Source organism: Zychaea mexicana (genome assembly GCF_025766255.1).
Source record: "Zychaea mexicana strain RSA 1403 chromosome Unknown BDB00scaffold_6, whole genome shotgun sequence".
Classification (NCBI taxonomy): domain Eukaryota; kingdom Fungi; phylum Mucoromycota; class Mucoromycetes; order Mucorales; family Lichtheimiaceae; genus Zychaea; species Zychaea mexicana.
This window is the reverse complement of record NW_026516669.1, coordinates 600,124-622,507: the sequence shown is the minus strand read 5'-3', so window position 1 is coordinate 622,507 and position 22,384 is coordinate 600,124. Positions and strand designations below refer to the sequence as shown.

General features: G+C 42.2%; 10 protein-coding genes across 10 annotated transcripts; 7 read left to right on the top strand and 3 right to left on the bottom strand.

The window, feature by feature from the left end:
- The first annotated feature begins 920 nt into the window (after nt 1-920).
- On the top strand, nt 921-1,829 carry BDB00DRAFT_503782 (uncharacterized protein). The gene is made up of 2 exons (XM_053117631.1): nt 921-1,147; nt 1,272-1,829. Exons 1-2 carry the CDS (start codon nt 1,039-1,041, stop codon nt 1,694-1,696), a joined length of 534 nt encoding a protein of 177 aa, XP_052984478.1. The 5' UTR covers nt 921-1,038; the 3' UTR covers nt 1,697-1,829.
- A 1-nt stretch (nt 1,830) lies between these two features.
- BDB00DRAFT_867857 (uncharacterized protein) lies at nt 1,831-2,916 on the top strand (the record flags this gene model as incomplete). The annotated part of the gene is made up of 3 exons (XM_053126395.1): nt 1,831-2,278; nt 2,382-2,633; nt 2,828-2,916. The coding sequence occupies 3 exons, from the start codon at nt 1,831-1,833 to the stop codon at nt 2,914-2,916; spliced, it is 789 nt and encodes a 262-aa protein (XP_052984477.1).
- Nucleotides 2,917-4,244: 1,328 nt separating this feature from the next.
- BDB00DRAFT_801613 (uncharacterized protein) lies at nt 4,245-5,273 on the bottom strand. Its single transcript, XM_053121881.1, has 2 exons — nt 4,707-5,273; nt 4,245-4,605 (listed from the first exon to the last, which is right to left on the bottom strand). The coding sequence occupies exons 1-2, from the start codon at nt 5,104-5,106 to the stop codon at nt 4,328-4,330; spliced, it is 678 nt and encodes a 225-aa protein (XP_052984476.1). The 5' UTR covers nt 5,107-5,273; the 3' UTR covers nt 4,245-4,327.
- Nucleotides 5,274-5,373: 100 nt separating this feature from the next.
- On the bottom strand, nt 5,374-7,823 carry BDB00DRAFT_881409 (S-adenosyl-L-methionine-dependent methyltransferase; the record flags this gene model as incomplete). Its single annotated transcript, XM_053128077.1, has 11 exons — nt 5,374-5,954; nt 6,035-6,186; nt 6,261-6,339; nt 6,400-6,469; nt 6,527-6,615; nt 6,684-6,757; nt 6,850-7,087; nt 7,170-7,287; nt 7,349-7,398; nt 7,486-7,641; nt 7,721-7,823. The coding sequence occupies 11 exons, from the start codon at nt 7,821-7,823 to the stop codon at nt 5,374-5,376; spliced, it is 1,710 nt and encodes a 569-aa protein (XP_052984475.1).
- Nucleotides 7,824-7,942: 119 nt separating this feature from the next.
- Nucleotides 7,943-10,717, top strand: BDB00DRAFT_503679 (DNA polymerase alpha subunit B N-terminal-domain-containing protein). The gene is made up of 12 exons (XM_053117630.1): nt 7,943-8,122; nt 8,198-8,483; nt 8,554-8,655; nt 8,753-8,943; nt 9,020-9,105; nt 9,168-9,326; nt 9,407-9,469; nt 9,534-9,722; nt 9,796-10,124; nt 10,188-10,241; nt 10,316-10,439; nt 10,501-10,717. Exons 1-12 carry the CDS (start codon nt 8,053-8,055, stop codon nt 10,660-10,662), a joined length of 1,815 nt encoding a protein of 604 aa, XP_052984474.1. The 5' UTR covers nt 7,943-8,052; the 3' UTR covers nt 10,663-10,717.
- Nucleotides 10,718-12,136: 1,419 nt separating this feature from the next.
- Nucleotides 12,137-13,588, top strand: BDB00DRAFT_925437 (uncharacterized protein). The gene is made up of 3 exons (XM_053128804.1): nt 12,137-12,281; nt 12,360-12,436; nt 12,538-13,588. The coding sequence occupies exons 1-3, from the start codon at nt 12,168-12,170 to the stop codon at nt 13,130-13,132; spliced, it is 786 nt and encodes a 261-aa protein (XP_052984473.1). The 5' UTR covers nt 12,137-12,167; the 3' UTR covers nt 13,133-13,588.
- BDB00DRAFT_881399 (uncharacterized protein) lies at nt 13,553-15,028 on the top strand (the record flags this gene model as incomplete). Its single annotated transcript, XM_053128076.1, has 8 exons — nt 13,553-13,588; nt 13,679-13,743; nt 13,914-14,089; nt 14,192-14,218; nt 14,288-14,384; nt 14,465-14,546; nt 14,637-14,688; nt 14,763-15,028. 8 exons carry the CDS (start codon nt 13,553-13,555, stop codon nt 15,026-15,028), a joined length of 801 nt encoding a protein of 266 aa, XP_052984472.1.
- Nucleotides 15,029-15,111: 83 nt separating this feature from the next.
- Nucleotides 15,112-16,645, top strand: BDB00DRAFT_801593 (uncharacterized protein). The gene is made up of 6 exons (XM_053121880.1): nt 15,112-15,243; nt 15,323-15,515; nt 15,596-15,824; nt 15,895-16,018; nt 16,094-16,227; nt 16,314-16,645. Exons 2-6 carry the CDS (start codon nt 15,486-15,488, stop codon nt 16,580-16,582), a joined length of 786 nt encoding a protein of 261 aa, XP_052984471.1. The 5' UTR covers nt 15,112-15,243; nt 15,323-15,485; the 3' UTR covers nt 16,583-16,645.
- A 108-nt stretch (nt 16,646-16,753) lies between these two features.
- Nucleotides 16,754-19,340, bottom strand: BDB00DRAFT_867851 (apoptosis-inducing factor, mitochondrion-associated, C-term-domain-containing protein; the record flags this gene model as incomplete). The annotated part of the gene is made up of 13 exons (XM_053126394.1): nt 16,754-16,781; nt 16,853-16,995; nt 17,054-17,267; nt 17,339-17,410; nt 17,480-17,777; nt 17,846-17,911; nt 17,983-18,024; nt 18,105-18,294; nt 18,361-18,526; nt 18,585-18,604; nt 18,681-18,750; nt 18,825-18,865; nt 18,930-19,340. 13 exons carry the CDS (start codon nt 19,338-19,340, stop codon nt 16,754-16,756), a joined length of 1,761 nt encoding a protein of 586 aa, XP_052984470.1.
- A 717-nt stretch (nt 19,341-20,057) lies between these two features.
- On the top strand, nt 20,058-21,551 carry BDB00DRAFT_801586 (uncharacterized protein). Its single transcript, XM_053121879.1, has one exon. It carries the CDS (start codon nt 20,192-20,194, stop codon nt 21,512-21,514), a length of 1,323 nt encoding a protein of 440 aa, XP_052984469.1. The 5' UTR covers nt 20,058-20,191; the 3' UTR covers nt 21,515-21,551.
- Nucleotides 21,552-22,384: the final 833 nt, after the last annotated feature.

Genomic DNA, 22,384 nt, shown 5'->3' with positions numbered 1-22,384 from the left:
AGTGACAGTGGCTCTGTATCGTAGCCGAAAGTAACACGATCACAATGCTTTGGCACTCTTTTTCACTTTCTGTGTTCGCCTAAATTGCCAAAGCAATTGTCAAGAAAAAAATTGTTATCGAGGATATGGTCGGTTATTTTATAAGAGGCAACGCCAGAGCATACGCCAGCAGACCTGTATAATTGTCAGATCTGTAAAAAATTGGAATGATTTTTTTTCAGCTGTTCGTCTCTCTCACTCTTCCTGCACGTAGCTTATCACAACACAATTTTCTTATCATTTTGGGTTTCACCTGGATCGAAAAGCTTGCACTGATCTTTCCGATGTGCCTGCTTTTAAAGCGTGATTCTTGTAACAGCTCTTTCCCTCCCCTTACACCTTCACTTCTCTCTTCCTTTTCTTATTTAACTTTACTTCGTTACATATTTTCAAGGTATGCGTTACCTATTTGAAAGTGATGATCGCTCACCAAAGATATCAGGGGGACCTGTTGAAGATATGATATATTTGCTCTACCAAAACATGCACGCACCCACACACACACACAGGGATGCTGTGTTTTCCAGGCCAAGCGATTCGTTACTTATATATGACTTTTGCGGCTCGCAAACAATAAACCCGAGTATTGATTGAAGCCTTTTCCTTCGTATCGAGAAGTCGATGGTTTTAGAAAGAGCCTGTTCTAATGTGTATCTGCGTATCGCTATGATAGCATAGATTTAATGAAGTTACTGGTGGTTACAATAGATCAATCTTCAGGGTCCTCCTTTTCCAAATTTATACAGGCTTTGTTCGATTAAAAGCCTCGTGCCAAATTTCTTTTCGCGCGTCCCCTTTCACATACACGTAATATGACTGATTTGATCTCGATTTTGCCTCCCGAATCATTCAGTACATCTTCTCGTTTATCGGACAGCGGGCTGTGTCGAATGTGTGAAAGTATGTCGCCGCTGGTTATACGCGATCCCCACTTACCAGACAGCCCTGTGGACACTGGTGGGAATCTCGCCTGATGCATGGAACAAAAGGAGCGACGCGATGCTTCAATGTTTGGGACAACAAGTCGAATCAGTATACATCAAATTTCAAGCCACGTATAAAGTACTGGAACGACTTGCTTGGCGAAGATACAGCATTCGCTTCCTTGGTGAAGTAAAACGATACTCTTTTTTTTTGCGTTAAGAGGATCGCGTATTCGGTAGTACTTACTACTGCTTATGCGCAAAAGATATACTAAAGCTTTTTCTTTGTTTTCAATAAAAAAAAATAAGACATCAGCAACCATGTGCATAGCAAACAATTACAACCTATTTTCGACAGTAGCACGTTACTGCCAGGTATCATCAGATATTTTTCGCATACGCTAACTGCTCTGACGATTTCATTTCACACTTGCGATATCTCGCTGCCAACGCTACTGGACTTCTTGCCGTCATTAACGCATCTTTCAGTGATGTTTGATGGCCGCACTAACTTATCAGACGCTACTCTTGAACAAGTTGATGGCAGAAGCAGACACAAAAGGCCACCGATACACAACATTATCTTCTTAAGACTGGACGGTGTTCTCAGTTTTAAATACCGGATCCGTCCCTTATTGCAGCGTTGCTCCCACATCAAGTACTTGATATTATCGCCTTACTCACGATTCAACAACGTATCTCCAACCAACATCTATACAGCTTATGAGCTGTGACCTCTATTACGCTACATTATGTGGGAATGCAGCGAACCAGTCATAGCAGACAGATGGATTTCACTATCAAGAAGCACGAGTGCTTATATTAAGTAACTGAAAGGAAAGCATCGAATGATGGCGAGGAAGGCAGTATGGCTTATGAACTGCTATTCAACGGCAAGGGACACGAGAGGATCATGCCGATAGTAGTAAAATCGCAGCCGATACTAGAACATTTACGTATAGTCGCCTGTGGTCTTTCTGATATTCATTGCTGGGATGTCTTGGCACGCAACCAATTCACACAGCTGACAAGTTTGGGGTTGACGGACATCACTGGTATGTCAAGCGAAGATTGGTCCCAGATTTTGCTCATGCAGCAACAAAATGAGATCTTGGAAGTTGGAAATCGCGCTGGAATAACGCAGTATCTGAACAGCATTATCGCAACCATCGGTACGCTGCAACGGCTCCGTATACTTTCCTTGCGAAATTTCCTTCACATGTTCAGCGAGAATCCTCTTTGCGATCTTACTCCGCTTCGACGTTTGCAACAGCTTGAAAAAATGCGTCTCACGAACATACCCATCGACAACCAAGGTCTAATGTAGTTGTGCGAACCATCACAGCACCCACTAGTCAGGAGATTAAGCTTGAACCCGCACATCACCGTACAGTAATAGTGTCGACGACTTTCTCACAGAGGCAGGATGGATTGTGTGGGCACAACGACTTGAGGAAACCAAAATACTGAATCTGGAACTGACAGCCGTGAAAGGTGTTACTGGTGCTGTCCTTGAGCATTTTGAACAAGTCGAAAGCTCGGTGCTATTGCGTGTTTCACGGATCTATAGTCTCACCAATGCAGGCATCAATGCTTTTCGTATCATCGAAGGATCTAGTAAAAAGATTGAAGTCGTGGGGTGTTCAGGATTATCTCGGACAGATGATCTTCGTATGCCATACAACATATTTTTAATAATTGAGTACCATTGCGGTGATATTTGCAGTCTGGCTTGTACTTTTATTTATAATGAGCTGATAAACAATATTGGCAGCATGTTTAATTAATCAGTTTTCCAGGTTGGATTGTTGTGATATCTGTATAGTCAAGCATCGATTTGAAATGTTTACATATACACTTACTAGATCCAGGATTGATGGAAAGGCAGCACGATGTGGATCTGGTCGGCAGCGAGTCTGGTGCCCTTTCAAACCTGAGCGAAAGCACAGACTAATTTTTTTTGGTTACCCTATGCTTTCCTTATATATCAGAAATGCTTGTGTACCTCTTTTCGTCACAAAAGGGATCACCTCGCACTCTATATGATATAGTCTCTGTGACAGAAGAGAGAAAAAAAATGAAGTGAGAATATTCTTTCTTCCGTTGTTGAATAGAAAGACCATCGTCGCCTCCTCCCCTCTCCCTTTATGACCAAAAAAAAGCAGTCTGTATGCTGTATGTATGCGCATACGCGCGTTCCTGTTCATGTCGGGCAGTGGATTTTTAATGCCCGGTATTTGGATTTCATTGGCCAACGTGCTGCTGCAACTATACTCGAACCGCTTTGAGAGTTATACTACGCAGAGGACTTATTGGAGTCAAGTTTACTGACAAAGGTCAATATTTATGGTAAGCGGGAACCTTATCATCTTCCACATGCTAGGATATATACGGGATCAAGAACATCTTGAAATATAGCGATTCCCGGAAAGTGTTCCTCATATTTTCTGGGCAAATTCTAACTACAGTACTTTGTCTGTTTAAACTCTATATGTAACAAAACTCATGAGCAGTTGTTCAGTAAATGAACCCAGTGTCTTAAGCTTGATGCTTACCAAACGAACAACAATACGATAGCAAGCTCAAAACGCCAGAGAAAAGGCAAGCCTGATACAAGACGCTGGAGTGCTACTGTGTGCTGTCAACCAAGATATAAACATCACCCTAGTAAGCTTCCTGGATCCCAACTCCGCTCAATGGATTGGATAGCATTGTAATACCCTGCAGATGCGGTAACGAATAAACAACAGCATTCAGGATGTCTAGATTATATAACTAAAGTCATCCTGGCAACAGCAACATAGAGAGCAAAAGCTAGTTCAGTCTTCCTTACTCTCAAAGAAAGAAAAAAAGAGATGCAAACGAATTATTGAAAAGTAATATGCAAAAGGCAACCATGACTGAATCAACCCACACTTGTGACAAGCATTTACAGTATCAAGTTGCTATTTAAAAGTAAATGAAGTCAATTGTCGTTGGCATATCATACCAATATACTATCATACATCTGTATAAACAAGCAGCAGCTTATTACCTGGAAGAACAACAACAGGGATAGGAGTGGGACGACAATCTGTTGATTTTCCATATCACTTTTCGTTCTTGCGGTTTTCGTTAAATAGGTTTTAGTGTTTCTGAAGTTTTTGTGCTCATGTTGAAAGAAAAAGGCGTAAAATAAGCGTTTGCACTTCTAGAAACCCCTTCCAGTAGCCTTTTAAATCACTTGACTTGGCTGCTAGCATGTGCATGGTAAGGTTTAGCACATACATAGCAGAGCTTTTCCTTAGACATGGTATCATTATCTCTTTATTGACCTGCATGGTATATAATCAATATACGTTCTAATTTAAGCTATGGAGCTCTTGTTACTGTTCAGATCGAAGCTGATCCAGTTGGTTTTGAAGCTCCAGACGTTTCTGCGTTTCGTCTTCCAGTTGCTTTTCAATCTTGGCGTAAGCAGACTTGAGCTCTTCTAACTCATCGTTGATATTCTCCACCGTCTCTTGATTTGCATACGACATGCTGAGTACTGCAGCTTCGACAATTCTCACAACACGCCACAAACGGAAGATGATTAAAAGTTCCGCCACTTCGCGTTCTTTGCCATGCAACACGATATCAAACACAAAGGTTGCAATGACAACTAGCACAAGAATAAGCGTGAGTATGCTGTATGCTCTAATTGCCCTAGATCTACCCATCTCTCTACTACTACAGAAAAGAAAACTACGTTTGCTTGCTTACCAACAAGATCCAATACATGGAATTTCCAATGAGGCCAGCCGGGCAAAAAGTATTGCGGGCCGAACGCGACCAGCGCAAGAGTCAGTTCCATCAAGAAAATGCAGGTAACAAGTTGGCTAATAACGTCGGCAGCCTCGATTAAGCTCTGGACCCAGGGGCTAGGTGATCCTCCCATTTGACATTCATGGAAAAAGGTATAAATGATCTGAAACAAAACTAAAGTTGCGTCCAACAGCGTCATGCCGACAATTGTCAGGTGCACCTTTTCATTCTCGAGGATTTCGCCAAGCTGTACGCGCCATTCCGCTCGGTCGTCCGCCTTTTGTTCTGAACGGGGACGTTGCTCTTCAAGCAATGGCGTAGATGAATCTTCTGCAGCAACTGAGCCGTACGAAGTCATTGCCAGATGAGAGCGGAGGGAGAGTGTAAAGCAGAGGAGCTGCCAAGCAAACAGAGATTGACGATGCAGTGGTGACACGACGTTGTGGAACGTACTTTATTAGCCATTTACAGCCGTTTTTTTTAAAGGAAGCAGAAATGGAACATTTAAAACAGGAATGTTATCGTACAAAGTGATAATCTTAGTGGACACGTTTATTAAAGCTTGTTGCATGCGAAATGAAATTTGTATGAGGTGAAAAGAAAGAAAAGAAAATGCCATTTTTGTTTATGAACGAAGTGTAAAGTTTTGGACGCAAACATCAGTCGAGTCGTCCACTGAATACTGGATGCCACATTCAAGCTCGCGAGGATTATCCAAGCCCTTGTGGCACGTAAAAACGCCATGAATTTTCGTGCCACGCTGGACTGGAATAGGTTTTTGAAGGACAAAAATTGTCTGTTTCCAGTGGGTATCCTCGCCAAACGGACTTGTCGTCAAGTATGTTTCGCCTTGCACCTTTTGTGCTTGCTGTGCTAGAGGGATGGGATGGCCATCTCGCGTAAACCAAGTATCAAACCAACCGCCAAAAGCATACACAGTGCCGTCCCGCAAAACTTCAATCTCAAATTTGCTCGAAAAATCCAGCTGCTTAACGACAATTTGCTGCAGGTACAGATCCTTGAGTGTAGCTGTACTGGAAATGACCGTATGAGGTTTGATAAATTCTACCAGAGCCTCATTCAACACAGGCTCCTTCATAGCCGACATTTTGAATCCGTATACATCGTCCCAAAAGTTAAATCGGTCGTTTTTCAAATCTTCGTCGTCTAGCGCAGCCATCAAGATACGTGTCTGACTTGGTGCCACTAGAAAGAAACAAAAGATATTAAACATTTTATACAATAGACGCTAGTAGTACCAACAGAGAAAAAAGAATGTAACTTACTAATGCCGTTGGGTGCAAGCCATCTGTTACGTGCGACAAGGACGGAATCCAACATGGCCTCGAAAAGCAAAAAGTATCCCATCCACTCTGAGACGATAATATCGACCTGCGATACCGGCAACGGGATCTCTTCAACCTTACCACGAATAACACTACGAAGTTTTTAACGTCTAATCAATAACCGGCCTGTAAAAGGAGAAATCAAGCCAAGTGTATAATGACATACGTGATTGTTCGATCCAGTCCGTTCTCTTTTATATTGGCTCGTGCCTTTTCAACAATGTTGGAGTTGTCCACAGCGAAAACTAGAGAAAGATTAAATGAGTTTGATGCTGATGCATCCATAATAACCACACAATCGTTACCTTTCTTAGCGCCTGCTTTTGCAGCAAACATAGATAAAATGCCAGTGCCGCATCCTACGTCCAAAACAGTCTACTGAGATTTAGATTGAATCCCTACTGATTGTATTTCCACTGAACAATACGGTACCTTATCCTTAAATACATCCTTGTTTTCGTACATAAAATCTCTGTAGGCTTCTGTGCGTGCTTTATCTTTTAACATTTGCTCGTGGATATCTAATGTATAATCCAAGTTTAGCTTCAGGACCAAATAAATTAGAGTACAATCCAATGTTATGATTTACCATTTTGAGCATAGCCTTCAAAATAATAATTGACAGGATCCTCTTTAATTTTTGGTACTCCATCAGTGCGCACGCTCATGACAGACATTGATCTCTCACTATATACATGATATATCGAATAATCAGCTTAAGAGATAAAATCTTGCTTCAAGTTCCCGCTACTAACCTGCGTGTATCATCGATAATGTTGCTCAAAAATGTGGATTTGACCATGTTCTTGTATTCTTCAAACTGCTGTTGCAATTGCTTGCTATTTTCGCTGCTGTTCTTGAGCATTTGAAGTAACTGGCTCTCCAATTCGGTATTTGGTTTGATTGATGAAAAATCGATTTTGTTGGCAGATCGATGGCGCTCTTCCTCTTTTTGAAGTTGATCATCATCAGCTACTTCCAATTCCTCAAAGGCTAAGCAGATATAGAGAGTGATTAGTCAAATTAAAATCATATATGGCTCCAGCCGTAATTGCCAGATATCCAAATTTCATACCGAAAAGAAGTGCATCGTCTTCGAGAACTGGTTGTAATAATTCATCGTCTTCCCAGAAATCCTCTGTTCCTGTCAGAGTGAATTCCTTTGTGTTGGCGAGATCTGGCTTCAAAAGCACCTATTTTTCACTTTGTTAGTAAATTATGTCGTCACACGATATTTCAATATATCTGTCGTACTTGTTTTCGGATATAGTTGATCATGCGAATGCATTTGTAAAAGTCGAGACCTATCATACATAGATTAGTCATAGATATATAACAAGTTAAAACACTTGGCATGGCTCAAGAGAGTCTCTGTATGAAAGACTTATTACCTAAGGAGCGCTTGACTGCCAAAAAGTCAAACCCGTGAGCCTCCTTGCAATGGTGAAAAGCGTCTTCCGGTAAATCGAATACGTCCGAGCAAAATAGACACTTGGGATCGGCATCGTAAGCGCTTTCACGCTCCCAGTCATCCCAATCCTCTTCCTCTAATTAAACGTTACAACAACTGATCAGCCTACAGCCGAGTTTTGTCTTCTTGTTCAGGCGAATGCACCAATGCTATACCTTTGGGGTCAATTTCCGAGGCTGTATATTCTGAAGGAGCGTATGCCGATCCGGACGATCGTGCAATACCTCGCCAGTTGGTAGCATTCAAATTATATGCCATAGTAATAGTACAGTATAGGAAGTGTCACCCTGAAACTTTTTTTTCTCGGGATCAATGCAGGTGAGGACAGTTTAAGACAAAGCCGTCACTTTCGGTTCCGCCACACCTTCACTCGGCAGCTCAGGAACCGAAGATACCGCGATTTGTCGCGTTGTAGACGCGACTCAGCATTTTTTCCGCTTTCTCAAGCTCGCACCAACTGCTGCCAACATAAACAAAAGTATTCATTATGAGCGAACGCGAATTAGAAGAAACATTCGGTCTTGACGCCAAAAAAAATAGCGATGTTGTACTTGAACGTAAGTTTCGTTTTCTCGATTATTGTGCCCTCAATTGTACTCTTTGCTTGACTAAACAATCCATTTGAAATGTAGTGTCGTCTTTGTGCCGGATCTACGACTTATCGCCACAAGATATCAAGTTCAAATGGGAAGCTTTCACCCTTAATTTGGGTACTGGTGTTCTGACCCCTACAGTAGAACTCGTTCGTCAGCTTAAAGTAAATCTCCAACGTGAACTTGAACAGAACTTGCAACAAAAGAGTCAGCAACCAGCAGAACAGCTACAACACCGCAAAGATTCTAAAGCTGGTTCCAACATGAGCTTCGACCTTTCTGAATATACAATGGATACGGACGAAGGCGACGCACTCGAGAATTTGTACGTTCTTTCTTGGATAGTGTAAATTTCTTTCCCTACTGTGTTCCACTAACTGATTTGCATATCATAGCATGTCACGCCTCACAAGTACTAACAATAAACGAGCAGCGACCACCAAAGCATCACGTGTGAGCGACGTTATGGACATAAGCGAGCAATTAACCTCAAGCCAGTTAGTTTTTCTATCTTCTTGTGTGATGGAAAGCAAAAACGTGGACAAGCTGACGAAAGTTATCTAACCATTTATGTTGGTTGTGTTGGAACAAAAGATCGCAGGAGTCTGGAAACAAAGCTGCAGCTCCTCTCAAAGCTGTCAATGCGGTTGAAGATTCACTTAATGGTAACTTGTCACTGCGTGGACCAGTCGACACAACGAAAAAACGAACCAAGATCGATTTGATTCGACCTTCTGTAAAAGAATATCGTTACATGTTTGAAAAGATCAAAGATCGCGCGGATGGTGGGTTACATACTACAGAAAAGGGATGGCAATAGCTACACGATAGATACTAATATGCATAGCTTTCTAAAATCAGTGCTAGACGAACAAATCGACTATCTCTCAGAATACATTAGCAAGGATAACGAACAGGAATTTACAAATCCAACTCGAGCAAACCAGGTACCGGGACAAAGCTTGTAAGATGATTACAATTAATTAGTACTGACAAGCAAATCAATCAGGGCGAAATACTGGCAGTCGGTCGTATTTGCTGTGACGCTGCGGAAGGAAAACTGAATGACAAGTCTGTGGTGCTCGAAACGTCCCGCGATTTGGGTATGGGCAAACGTGTACGTTTGGATCTTGGCAAAGTACAGAATTATGCATTATTCCCTGGTCAGGTAATATACAAGAGGATATTAAACTGCATATGATAAGAGTCAATCTTAGCTCGTTAAGCTAACATCTACTCCATTGTTAGATTGTGGGCGTAAAAGGAACGAATATTACTGGGCGAGTATTTGTTGCAGAAGAAATCTTCGTGGTATGTAAATGTAACATCTTGGGATTTCGTGGATATCAGTTTTTAAACTTATATATTATGGCAGCCGCAAGTGCCATCAGTTTTAGAACGAAATGCAGATGATTTAACTGAAATCAGTCAACTCACGCAAGGAAAACCTATCGAGATCATTGTGTCTGCTGGACCGTACACATTGGACAGCGATTTGTCATATCAGCCACTGGATGAGCTGTTAAGGTCATGTACAAAGCAACGGCCAGATGTCGTGATATTGGTGAGACAGAATCTTCAAAATAAGATTTTTGGATTACAAGGAAGTATATATTAACTGGTTTTGTTGTGGCTAGCTGGGACCTTTTGTTTCAGAGAACCACCCAGGCTTTGTCAATGGCTCAATAGACGCTCTGCCTGAGGATATTTTCCAAGAACGAGTGGCTAGTCGACTATCCAAATTTGCGCAAGAATGTCCCGGTACTCGAGTGATGATTCTGCCTCATGCTGACGATATCGTCCAACAGTACCCTGTATTCCCTCAACCAAGTTTACCGGCACAGTCGCTTGGATTAACAAACATCGAGACATTAAGCAATCCAGCATTGGTTGACATCAATGGAATTGCGTTTGCGATTGGCAACATTGATATTTACAAGCATCTGAGCAGAGAAGAAATAGCAAAGTAACTCATATTAAGTTAAAAGAGATGAGGTGTCCCAGATTTTAAATTTTATTTATTTTATAGGAGCAACTCAGATCGATTAGCAAGATTATTTGGACACGTTTTGCAACAGCACAGGTAACAAAGATATAAAACCGTTTCTCGATGGATGTGAGAAACTCATGCTGCTATTCTCTTTCATTATCGTGTAGCTTTTATCCACTGTTCCCAGCTGCATCTACTGATAGCATTGACGCTGAGCGGATTGCAGACATCCAAATACCTGTCAAGCCCGATATTTTTATCTTACCGTCTCAACTAAAACAAACCATAAAGGTACTGTCGATCGCAACTGCTTTTTCGTAATGGATAGATCCTAATTTTACCTTTTCTTTAGTCGGTGGATCAAGTACTCTGCGTTAATCCCGGTCAGTTATCTCGACGACAAACAACGGGTACCTATGTTCGATTTACTGTTCATGGCCAGCCTAGCAACGTCAGCTCGACTGACAATGATACAATCATGGAACGTACACGAGTAGATTTAATCAAACTGTAATATAGTACTCACAAAACAATTAAACAGCATTTTCATTTATATAGTTGTTAACCAACAATTCCCCGATTTTTTATGTGACTTAAATTTGTTGTCTAGCAGCACCAGACACGTGTGAATCATTGACACTATGCAGGTTGCTGTTGCAAACAGACTATAGCTCTTATTTCTTCCAAGTCTGGTTTATTCATATTGATGTTTATTATCATAGCTATCATGAAAATAACTTCTACTTCTAGCACTAATTTCCTGCTAAGCACCAAAATATATTTTCAGCCTATTAGACAAAATCCATGTTAGCTTTGACGTTACAAAGAGATGTTCTTTTGCGTAGGTTACATACATCAGACATTCTGTAATATCCACATCCAATGAGGATGGAGAGGGTTCACCTTCAGCGCCCGTAGACAAAGAAGGCTTCTCCATATGTGCCCCCACTTAAGACATACACAGAAGGTTCATCATGTATATGTATCCCCCAATCTAGCTTTAACAGCGAAACTAATCGAAAATGATACTTGCCTCACTGGAAGGTGAAGGAAAATGGAAAGTGGGAAACAGATGGAAAAGAAACGAAGAAACATTTCTCCCATGTTGTTCGAGATTTATGGCAGACGTCAGTGCCAAGCCACAGTCGGGAATCGGAAGCGCGTACTACTAACGGCATCCCCGACTGATCTCGTTCCTGATATTCTCTTTTGGGATACGCGTCCATTTTGATGGAATTCCCTTCCTGGTCCCTGAATAATGTAGAGTCTGTTTGAAGCAGTAACTAGCGCTAATTTTTGTTCAGTACAGTCGCATAAGCTTCAGTTAGCTCGCCATGCTGTGGTTATAAAGCGGCAACTTCTTTCATTCCCCATATTTTACAGGAGGGTACAAGAGATGAGAGATTGAAAGACTTTATTCAGCTCGGCACTGATTTATCCATTTCACAATTGGTCTTCCCTGATCATTTTGGCTATTGCAAGTGCTAAGGCTACTGTCGTTAGTACGCAATATAAAATAGTCTTGTACGTGGTATTAAATCGCTACTAAAGTCTATATACATTGGAGATACTATATGTTAAGGCGCTCCATGCTGTTGTCATATACAAGCTTTGAGCGCCTTTTCCAGGACGATAACACTCTGTAAAACTTGTTAAAGGCTGGATCTGCGGCTTGGGCGGTAACAACGCTACCCGCTCATTATGCAACAGTTTCAGCCGTACTCCATTTACTATATAACCCAAATCACTATCCACCCAGTCGATTGGTTCTACAGCAGATCTACTGCACATACTAGTCACTCAGTCGTATCAACAAGTCTACTATGCCAATTATACAGCAAAAGCGTTCGTTGGCATGCGCTTCTGAGGTGAAATTGCGCGGAGTATGTAAGCGATATTTTTGCATTGTGGTCGCCATGTATCGCGTGACCGTAACCAAAATCAAAACCCAGCCATGCAAATAGCATGTCGTTTTGTTACTTGCTCCCATCTTATCAAGCTCACTGCGCATAATACAGTATGGGCGTGTATGAACAGACTTCACGAGACGAGTTTGACTACGATGAGGACCTTGACGAGGACGAATACGAAGTAGAAAAAATCCTTAAGCACCGATCTGTTCTTCACGGAAGGGTAACTAAACATAATCGTACTTTGTGTTGTGTTGTCAAGTTCCCTATGATGTCTGAATGAACGTGTCTTTTTTTACAGAAACGCCTTACAGAATATTACATCAAATGGAAAGGATTCGATGACAATTGGAACACGTGGGAACCTGATTACAAAGTGTACGGCATTCTTTCCGTGAACTCTGCGTTGAGACCAACGGCAAGCTATATAATATTGAGCATGACCACTTATGGGAACACGTCTATATTCCCTCTTCTAGAGACGCAGACGAACTTGTCAATGAATACTGGCTGAGCAAACCAAAGAAAAGAAGGCTAGCAAAACCTCCTTCTAATACCGAAAAACTACCACGAAGCATTACTAGCGATCCCTTAGTCTCGGCTCTCGAACAAAATTCGGAGCCACCATCACGCGTACACATACAGCTATCATCACCAGTACCAGCACCAGCATTAACACTAGCATCAGCATCAACTCCACCACAGCATTCATCGACAACCAACGGTTTATCGACCTACAACAGCTTTGTACATACGGGATTCAACGAGGGAATGCAAGATACGGCACGGGATGATTCGGTGTCATTTACCTCGGACGTAGAAGACGAGGAGAGCTTAGCACTGAGCACTTCTGAGCAACAACCGCCTTCAAATTCATCAGCTTCAACTGCTACTACCACCGCTTCAGTACCAACACCATCAAGTACAATGTGGTCCGGCGACTCCGGGGTGGATGAAATTATATTCGACTTGGACTTTAGGATAGAGCTGTCTTGGGACTGGAAAACCAGCGTGCGTTGTATTGAAGCAGTGACACAAGAGGGTCCTGTTTTGTACGGTGTTGTAAGATGGTAATATACGTTTCTGCTTTGATGATGAGGCTACGAGGAAAGTTCAAAGACAAAATATTAATGTGAGCTTTAAAATGACAAAAAGGGAGGATGACACGCTCTCCATGTATCCGACTGATTTAATCCGACGGCGATGTGCTCAAAAGGTAAGAGAATGTGCGAAAATTGCTAAAGCAGAGCTGGGCAAGGATATGAAAAATGGGCAAGCTTATACTTTTTTCCGAATGCAGTTGATTGATTTCTATGAGCGCAAACTGGAGTACGAGCAAGGTTAAGCAGCGGACCATGAGCCAAGTAAATAATTCACAATTACTAATGAAAACACTGCCCTATTTTCCCACCTGCAACCTTAAAAATTACGTTTACTGCATTTCTCTTTTCTTTTTTCTTTTTTCATCAAACTGCCATTCAATAAATTGCGATAATGGATATCAAAAATTTGTTCAACGTTAAGGATAAGGTACCATATTTGTTCGTCCCTTTTATTGGTGTTTCAATGAGCGTTTGTGGGTCTGCTCACGAAATTCATCTGTATGCATCCGCCTTTTAGGTGGTGCTTGTCACTGGTGGCTCCCGTGGTATTGGTGAAATGATCGCTACGGTACGTGATGATTTGTTTCAAAATGACAGCAAAAGTTAGGAAGTTTAGCAACACGGATGATTCTCATCAACAACATACTTCGTTGATATCTTTCTACATAGGGGTAAGAATTGTTGCATTATACCTCATCCATTATATTAGATGATCGATCAACTTTAATTGATACTTGGCGATCACAACACAGATATGTCAGCGCAGGCGCAAAAGTATATATCTCGAGCCGATCCGCCGAAGCGTGTGAAAAGGTTGCAACGGCACTGTCTGCCAAAGGCCCTGGTCAGTGCATTCCTGTTGCTGCTGATTTGCAAAAACTTGAAGAAGTCCATCGCCTTGTAGCAGAGATTTCGAAGCATGAAACCCGTATGTTCGATTGATTGATGTGATTTAGTTCGCGTACTATGCGACAGTCCTAGCTTTTGCATTTCATACTAACTTTCAAATTGAATATTTTCTGGATAATAGATTTGGATGTTTTAATCAACAATGCGGGTCTGTCCGATTCTTTGTCTGTTATTTATGTATCCCTTGATCTGACAGTGCTTTAATTTACTTTGCTAGGAGCAAATTGGGCTGAAAAGTTTGACACATTCCCGGACCATGCCTTTGAAAAGGTTATCAACCTCAACCTGAAGCGCGTGTTCTCACTCACACAGGCGTAAGTAGGGGCCGCGGCTATACAAAATATCCATTGTAGGTGCTATACACAAAGGGTTGTAGCTAATAAGTATAACTTAGTTGCATGCCGCTATTGACGGCCAAATCAACCCTTGACAACCCTTCGTCAGTCATCAACATTGGATCTATTGATGGTTTCCGAGTAAGTAGTTTCTACGCCAAAAAAAGTGCTATCAGTATTATCAACTAAAGCGATTTCGCCTCTTTTTAATCGTAATATTTGCAACAATAGGCCGCACCACAAATGACTTTTGCATACACATCTGCCAAAGCAGGTCTTCATCGTAAGTTGATCATTTGGATGATGTTTAGGAAGGAAGACCGAAATATCTAATCACTGTCGTATATATATACGCAGATCTCACACGCCATATGGCCGGTAAGCTCGGCGAGCGCGGCGTTGTATTCAACTCAATCGCACCAGGTGCTTTCCAGTCAAAGATGATGCGCGAAACTTTGGAGAAGTTTGGAGACTCCATCCGTGCAAAAATTCCTATTGGACGTATTGGTACTCCTGAGGATGTTGCTGGCACCTGCATCTATCTGTCATCCCGCGCAGGTCAATACACGAATGGCGCCACGATTGCCCTTGATGGAGGCTCGCTTGTGTACAGCAAATTGTAGATATTCGTGTTTATGTTACAGCCATTATTCATTCTTTTTCTTTGTGTGCCTGAAGCAATAAAGGCAAAGTAAATGTATCATGATGGATGTGCATCTTAGGCTTGAAGAAAATAACGTTTGTTACTGCGATTTTAATGTATATAGAATTTACTGCATTCTGTGACTATACCGTTATTGTCAGTACGCTGCTATTCAGACAATCAAGCAAACCACTGCTAAAGGGATATGTATCATCAAATTAGAATGACTCACCGATACATTTGCATGAGAATTTTATGCCGCTAAATTCCTTACCTGTAGTAAGGTCACATGGAAATATTATTTTACGGCCAAAGCAACTCTCATGACTCATGAAGACAGATTATGTTTCTCATGCTGTGCATGTAACTCTTCCTTTTAAAAAAGGGCTGCGATGATTTTGGCTCTTGATCCTCTCTCATACTTGAAATCGTAAAGAATGGAGAGCATCTTCAGTGTTAACGATAAGGTTATTAACACTACTGCGAAGAATAGATACACAGAAAGAAAGCAAGTGCGACACTGACTAACACTTTTCTACAACAAAAGGTCGTTCTGGTTACTGGTGGCTCCCGTGGAATCGGTGAAATGATTGCCACCGGATTCGTTGCCCACGGTGCCAAAGTTTACATTACGAGTAGAAAAGCTGACGTATGCGAAAAGGTTGCAACAGCTTTGAACGCGCGTGGACCTGGTCAATGCATTGCCCTCCCAGCTGATTTGCAAAGCCTCGATGAAATTAAGCGGCTGGTGGCTGAACTTTCAAAACGTGAAGATCGTAAGTTGTTGGGATTCTGCCAAGCAACAGGATATCTTGACCTGGGTCGATTTTAACGGAACTGTATTAGATTTGGATGTGCTCATAAATAATGCTGGAGCAACATGGAATGAGAGCTTTGAAACCTATCCGGACGAAGCGTTCGAAAAGATCATCAATCTCGATTTGCGACGCGTCTTCTCGCTCATCCAAGCGTACGTCCTTTCGACAGGTTGCGATGTTTTCTTTTGCACAACTAACGCGTTGTTGTCTTTTCAATTCATACATAGTTGCTTCCCCTTATTGACAGCCAAGTCAAGCAACTCGAACCCTTCCCGCGTCATCAACATTGGGTCAGTGAACGGTGAAGGCATCGTATCGAACGAAGTATACGCATATACGGCAGCGAAATCGGGCCTGCATCGTTAGTATTATTTCTTTTACTAAAAGAGGAATGAGATAAACGATATTAGGTTGTTTCTCACACTGTTATACACGTTATCGATGCAGATCTTACCCGACACATGGCAGGAAAACTGGGTCATAAAGGCGTAACCTTCAACAATGTTGCACCCGGTGCTTTCCAGTCGAAAATGATGGCAGAGACCTTGAAAAAACACGGTGACCATATAAGATCAACTAATCCCATGGGGCGCATCGGCTCAGCTGAAGATATCGCAGGAACCTGCATCTATCTTGCTTCTCGTGCTGGAGAACACACGAATGGTGCGACAATTGCAGTAGATGGAGGCAGCAGTTGGTATGGCAACCGTTTGTAACATACCCCACGCTTTCCATAGTGACTATCACTATGTAGCCAAATAAGTAAACAGATAAAAAACCTTTTTCATTTGCTTTTGTTGGATATCAAGAAGAATATCAGTTTAATGATAGTTTACAGAGTGAATACAATAACTTTTTGGGTTTGAAGGTGGATTTTTTCTAAGAAATTAATGCGAGTCGTCATGCAAGTTGAACCTAAAACAAAACAATGCCCAGTTTAGTAAAATTCTTGCAAAGATTAAATAGAAAAAAATAGCCATTCTTACTTCTTTAGCAAACCGTCGATCTGCTCAGTAGTGTAACCGGCATCAATGATATCACGAGCTTCCTGGACCTTTCCGAAAACGTTGAAGAGCAACAGGCCGACGATCTGCTTTTCACGAACGTAGAAAACAAGACCCTTGCCGAACTAATAGTAATTATATGAATCAGTACCGAGCCCAATTCACATTTCCAGAACAACGTACCTTTTCATCCTTGAATGGATTGCCTGCGGAGGCAGTCTTCGTAGCTTCGGCAGAAGGAGTAGCAATTGGTGTACCACGAGGACTTTCGGCCTCTGCACCTGCACCGGCAGCAGGAGTATCCTGAGCAGTGGCCTTGGCCCAGACGCTCACGGTTGACAACTGGGCGTCAACAAGACCGACAGCTTCATAACCAATCTCGGGACCCAAATCAGACCTGTTAACAAACATTTTAGTATGTATACTGGTGAAGCCGTATGATTCTTTGATATCAATGCTTACCAGAACATGGATTGATGCTTGTAAGGCTTGGCACCGCCAACCATGTTTTCACCGGCATGACGACCGCTCAAGACAGCACTATACACAGACAATACAATTAGTCTCTAGGCATACAATGAAAAAAATCCTTCTTGTGGTAAAACTTACTGGTCGTGGTGTTCAATACGGCGGCGACCGAGCTGGACATCGTGGAAGGAAACCATATCACCAGCAGCAAAGACGTCAGTGCGAGCCTCCAACTCGGCATTGACGACGACACCAGCACGCTTCTCATCAACTTCCAAACCAGCCTCTCTGGCCAAATCCACGCGTGGCTGAATACCCACAGCAACGACAACATGGTCGGCAGTAACCTGCTTATCGTTTCCAAGATCCAACACAACCTTGCTGTTTTCGTCAGTCTTGATGGCCTTAATAGCACTGTCAGTCTGGACATTCACGCCCACTTTGGTTTTATATGTTAGCTACATAGTCGTCTTATCGGCTGTGTGTGTTATATGCAATTACACTTACATTTACGAACGCGGCTAGTGGTCCACTTGGTAAGATACGAGGGGAAGACGTTGGCCATGTTACCCTCTACAGCACCATATATGTTAGTAAGTTATATAAACAGTTCCCATTCAAAAGCTACTATTAAGATATCTTACCTTCAGGGAACACTTGAGTAACAGTCAACTTCTCCTTTTCAGCTAAACAATAATTTTATCAAGAATCAATCAATTTTCTAGTGAGATATTCTCCAACATTATGCTATTGCTATTATACTTACCTCGCTTGGCCAAAGCGACAGCAAGCTCGGATCCCAAGAAACCACCACCGACAACAGCGATATGGGCACCGTCCTTAGCAATTTGGTCGAGCTTCTTGAAATCTTCTACAGTACGGAAAGTAGTGACCTTATCCGATTTGCCGGCTTGGTCGGGCAAATTCTTGGGCTCACCGCCAGTAGCCAACAGAACCTATGTATTTGAAGATCACGGTTGGTATACAGTACAGTGAGGCACATCCCTTTAGCTAAAACCCACCTTGTTGTAGTAGATAATGCTGCCATCAGCAAGAGTGACAGTGTGATCCTCGATATTAAGCTTGGCAACCTGCTTGTTAAGGAGGAGCTTGATTTTTGAGGTCTGGAGGTCCGAACCGGAAGCATCCTCAATCACTTCATATTGTGATTCATCTTGATAGATAGTGCTATGATTCCAAATTAATACATCACCACCGTTTCTATCCGTCATTATACCATACTTACTTGCGCTCAGTTCCTTGCCACTGTGACAAACGAGGAAGAATAAGATTAATTTACTGATAAATAATATTGTTTGTAATATGTATAATTTAAACTTACGTCCTTGAACAAGAGGGTCTTTGCGACTTCAGGGTCTTCCGAGAACCACAATTCCTTCGACAAAGGAGGTCTATATTCGAACTTATTAACACGTTGTAAAAGCTAAACAATTGAATTATAGTGAAGAACAGTTTTCGGTACTACCTCATGTATGGGGCATATTCCTCGTTACCAATGATGATAACCTGTCAAAAAAAATCAGTTTAAAATAAAATTCATATCCCACAACAAACAAAGCAGTGAACATACGTTAGCGTCAGGCTGCTTCTCCTTGATAGCCTGAGCAGCAGCAAACGAAGCCGTGCCTGCACCGATGAGGACATAAGGTTTCTGAATCTTGGGAGCGGGGGCAGTAGCAGGGGCAGCTGGTTCGGCCGTCTCCATAGCAATTGGCTCGACATGGGCCTTCTCCTGTGTCTTTTTGGTGGGAGGAGGCGACGTCAGTTTAAACAGAATGGGGCCAAAGACCATGAGCGAGCCAATGAACCAGGGTGTGTTACTGCTGTTGGACGAAGCTGACGACTGTTGGGCTGCTCCAGTTGTGTAGGCACGAGGCAACGCCATGCGACGCGCACTAATTTGACCCACGGAATGGACGGCCGAGGAGCGACCAATTCGTACCGATCGGCTGGCGGATACGCGCAACAAGTTCATGGCCATGATCGATTCAAGTTTAAAGGTTCAGAAAAAAGGTCAATAATTGCCAGGGACTTCAAAGTGGGGTTTTCCCGAATCGGAGCTTCATTCAGCCGATGGACATGCTGTTGGCTTCAATATTCATATTGCTTGCTTGATACCGCATTAATGGCGACTATAACGATAAACTATAGTACCACTCAGAAAATAGGGTATGTGGTATTGTGGAGAGTGGATTAAGACGATGATTATGGAGAAAGGAGGCGTCCGCTGACAATGGCTTTACTATGTACAACAATAAGAGACTATTTGGCTAATCACAACGGAGGACGCTGTCATCGAGTAAGGAAGAAGGAGGAGAGGTATTCATTGTTAAATATTTTAGGGAGCATTCATGCTAGCTAGATACAGCTACCCAGATATAATAATACTTTCCTGGTATCAAAAGATGAAGGTGATTGCGCTAGTATAAAGCAAGCATCAAAAGACATGTTACTGGTCCTCTAGCGGTTTTTTTTTACGTCAAATATATCAACAATATAAGATCGATGTATCATTTCATCGCACTTGGGAAATTTGCAAACAGTAATATGCGTGAAAAATGAGCATTTATGACTGTACATGGTGTGGAATGATGACACACGTGCTTGTGAAGTGGTTGCTGCGGCCGCAACATACCCTTTTAGGAAACAATAAGTTGGCTGAGCCATACGTACCGCAGTATTAACAACCTTATTTCATCGGCTACCGCATTATACGTATAGACTGTAATTGTATATATAAAGAGAGTTTAATTGAACCGCACTTCTACATTCCTCTTCGCTTCCGTTATACAACAAAAACATACGCCTGGCTCGGAACACCTGACCCCCACTATGGCATCCTATAAAGTTACCAACTGTCATCCTTCGCATACGGTTGCCTTTGGTGAGACCATACAACACGACAGTGACGAAAATACAAACGAAGCTATACCTGCACTCATCACGAGCTTGGACGAATTTCCACCTTTACAATCGTCTGCAAGCACTGCTGGAAAACTAGCACAAGACATCCGAGAATGGCAGGTTATCCTTCCACGAGATGCCGACATCAACGAGGGTCTCACAATTTCTTCCGGCATTGAATACAATGATACTACTGAGGATGATGGTTTCGACAACGACAAAGATACTGCTTCTGACTGGCAACATGTTGAATATCAAAAGTTGTCGCAGTCATCTTTTGCTGAGATTGCCGCTCGTGCTGGTGAAGACCATTCGCCTATTCCAAACGAACGATTTTTCACGAGCATCCGAAAGCACAAGAATGAATCACAGCGATCAGAAAAGAACGCCGTTAAATATGATAAATCTAGTGCATCGACTACAACGCAGAAACAAGTTGATTATGGTGAGACGTATGACCACTACTGTTACGGCCATCGATCGCTGCATCATCACTACAATGTCTTCAAGGCAAGCCGCGAAAGTGTCGAGCTACGAAAGCATTACGCACTTCGACGCAAGCAGAACACGATCGAGATCGCCTTCCGTCGTCGCATGCGAACCTTGCCTGAAACCTTGGCCCGCCAGGAAAACCGTAGCAACAAAATCAGGAAACTAATCCAGGTCGTTGAATCAAAGAAAAAGGCTGCTGAAGACAACTTATGCCCCACTGTATGGAATCAATGGGTGCCAAGTCTTCCATGGCATGGCACGAGTTTCTCGCATATTTTTGGCAGCAAGAACCCCAACCAGAAAGGCCACAAAAAGAAAGTGTACAGCAATATAACCAAGGCGAATCTCGTTCGTACTCAGTTGTTGAATGGTTTGATTGAACACGGAATGATTGCTGAGCCAACCGCCGGAAAGCAGACGACCCTCCGGGAAGAAGAAGAACGCGCGATCGAAATGTACGCTCGTAGAATCGCATGTAGAAATCATCGAGCCCTCATACAAGCTTGGTGTTACGGCAAGGAATGGCAATACTACGGCACCCTTCTTATTGCTTTGCAAGACATTTTAGAAACTCGATATCGGAAGATGCTGAATGACTTGACTTATGGTTACAACGAGAAAGGCAGTGATAAAGCAATCTTGAAGTTGTTGTACAAGGAGCTTCCACGCTGCTACTACAAACCTGGAAATAGAAAGTATCGAAAGCAGCATGTCCAATTTTTTGTACAAAAACAAAAAAACAAAAACGAGGAGCTATAACGCTCTACATATTAAACAGACGTTTTATAATAAAAACTACGTAGTCTGTTTACAATGCATTGTGAATTTTCTTTATTAAATTCGCTGATGTTGCGTACTGTATAACTTGATGCGAGAGGAGAATGTTAGGTTATAATGATGCCGTACTTATAACAGCTCATGATATATTTTAATCAAACGTCGTTGAAGAGAATCGGCGTACATAAGCACAGTGTTTGATACTGGAACTACCTTAATACAGTAGCACATTATACCAATCACAAGCGAGTGTTATGATATAGTAGCATAATAAATAATTAGTACAATAGACGTACTTCCCTACATATCAGCGCTCAAAGCTTGTAGGGGAAAACGAGGATATATACGTCACTAACCGTTTTAAGCACTAGTTAGCTAGACCTTGGAACCAAGAGCAGCCTTTTGTGATGCAGTCGGACTAGATCACCATCGCTGTTTTGTATACAAAAGCTTCTTTGCTATCTACGCTTATAAACTGTGGCAATTGATATATAGAAATTCCAAAGTGCTCAAGTAAATTTTTACAGGCAGTCTAGAGCCAAAGTTTGTCATTGTGGCAAGGACAGCGACATTTTCGTAACAGTAGTGCGACACACCGTCGTTGCGAAAAGTAGCCAAGATCAAAGCCATAGAATCCGTGGATCCACGAGAACCATTTGTTTTTCCGTAGAACCAAAAATTGTTGCTACAAGAATAGCACTCTTGTACTTTTTCTTTACCTGTAAGGTGTTGTGATCTGGAGCAATAATTGAAGAGGATTGTGCAATCGACTGGACCGTTGGCTTCATATGGTCCCAAATAGGCAAACCATCTCCGATTTCGAGTAATACGAATTCAGTGTAGTACCGAGTT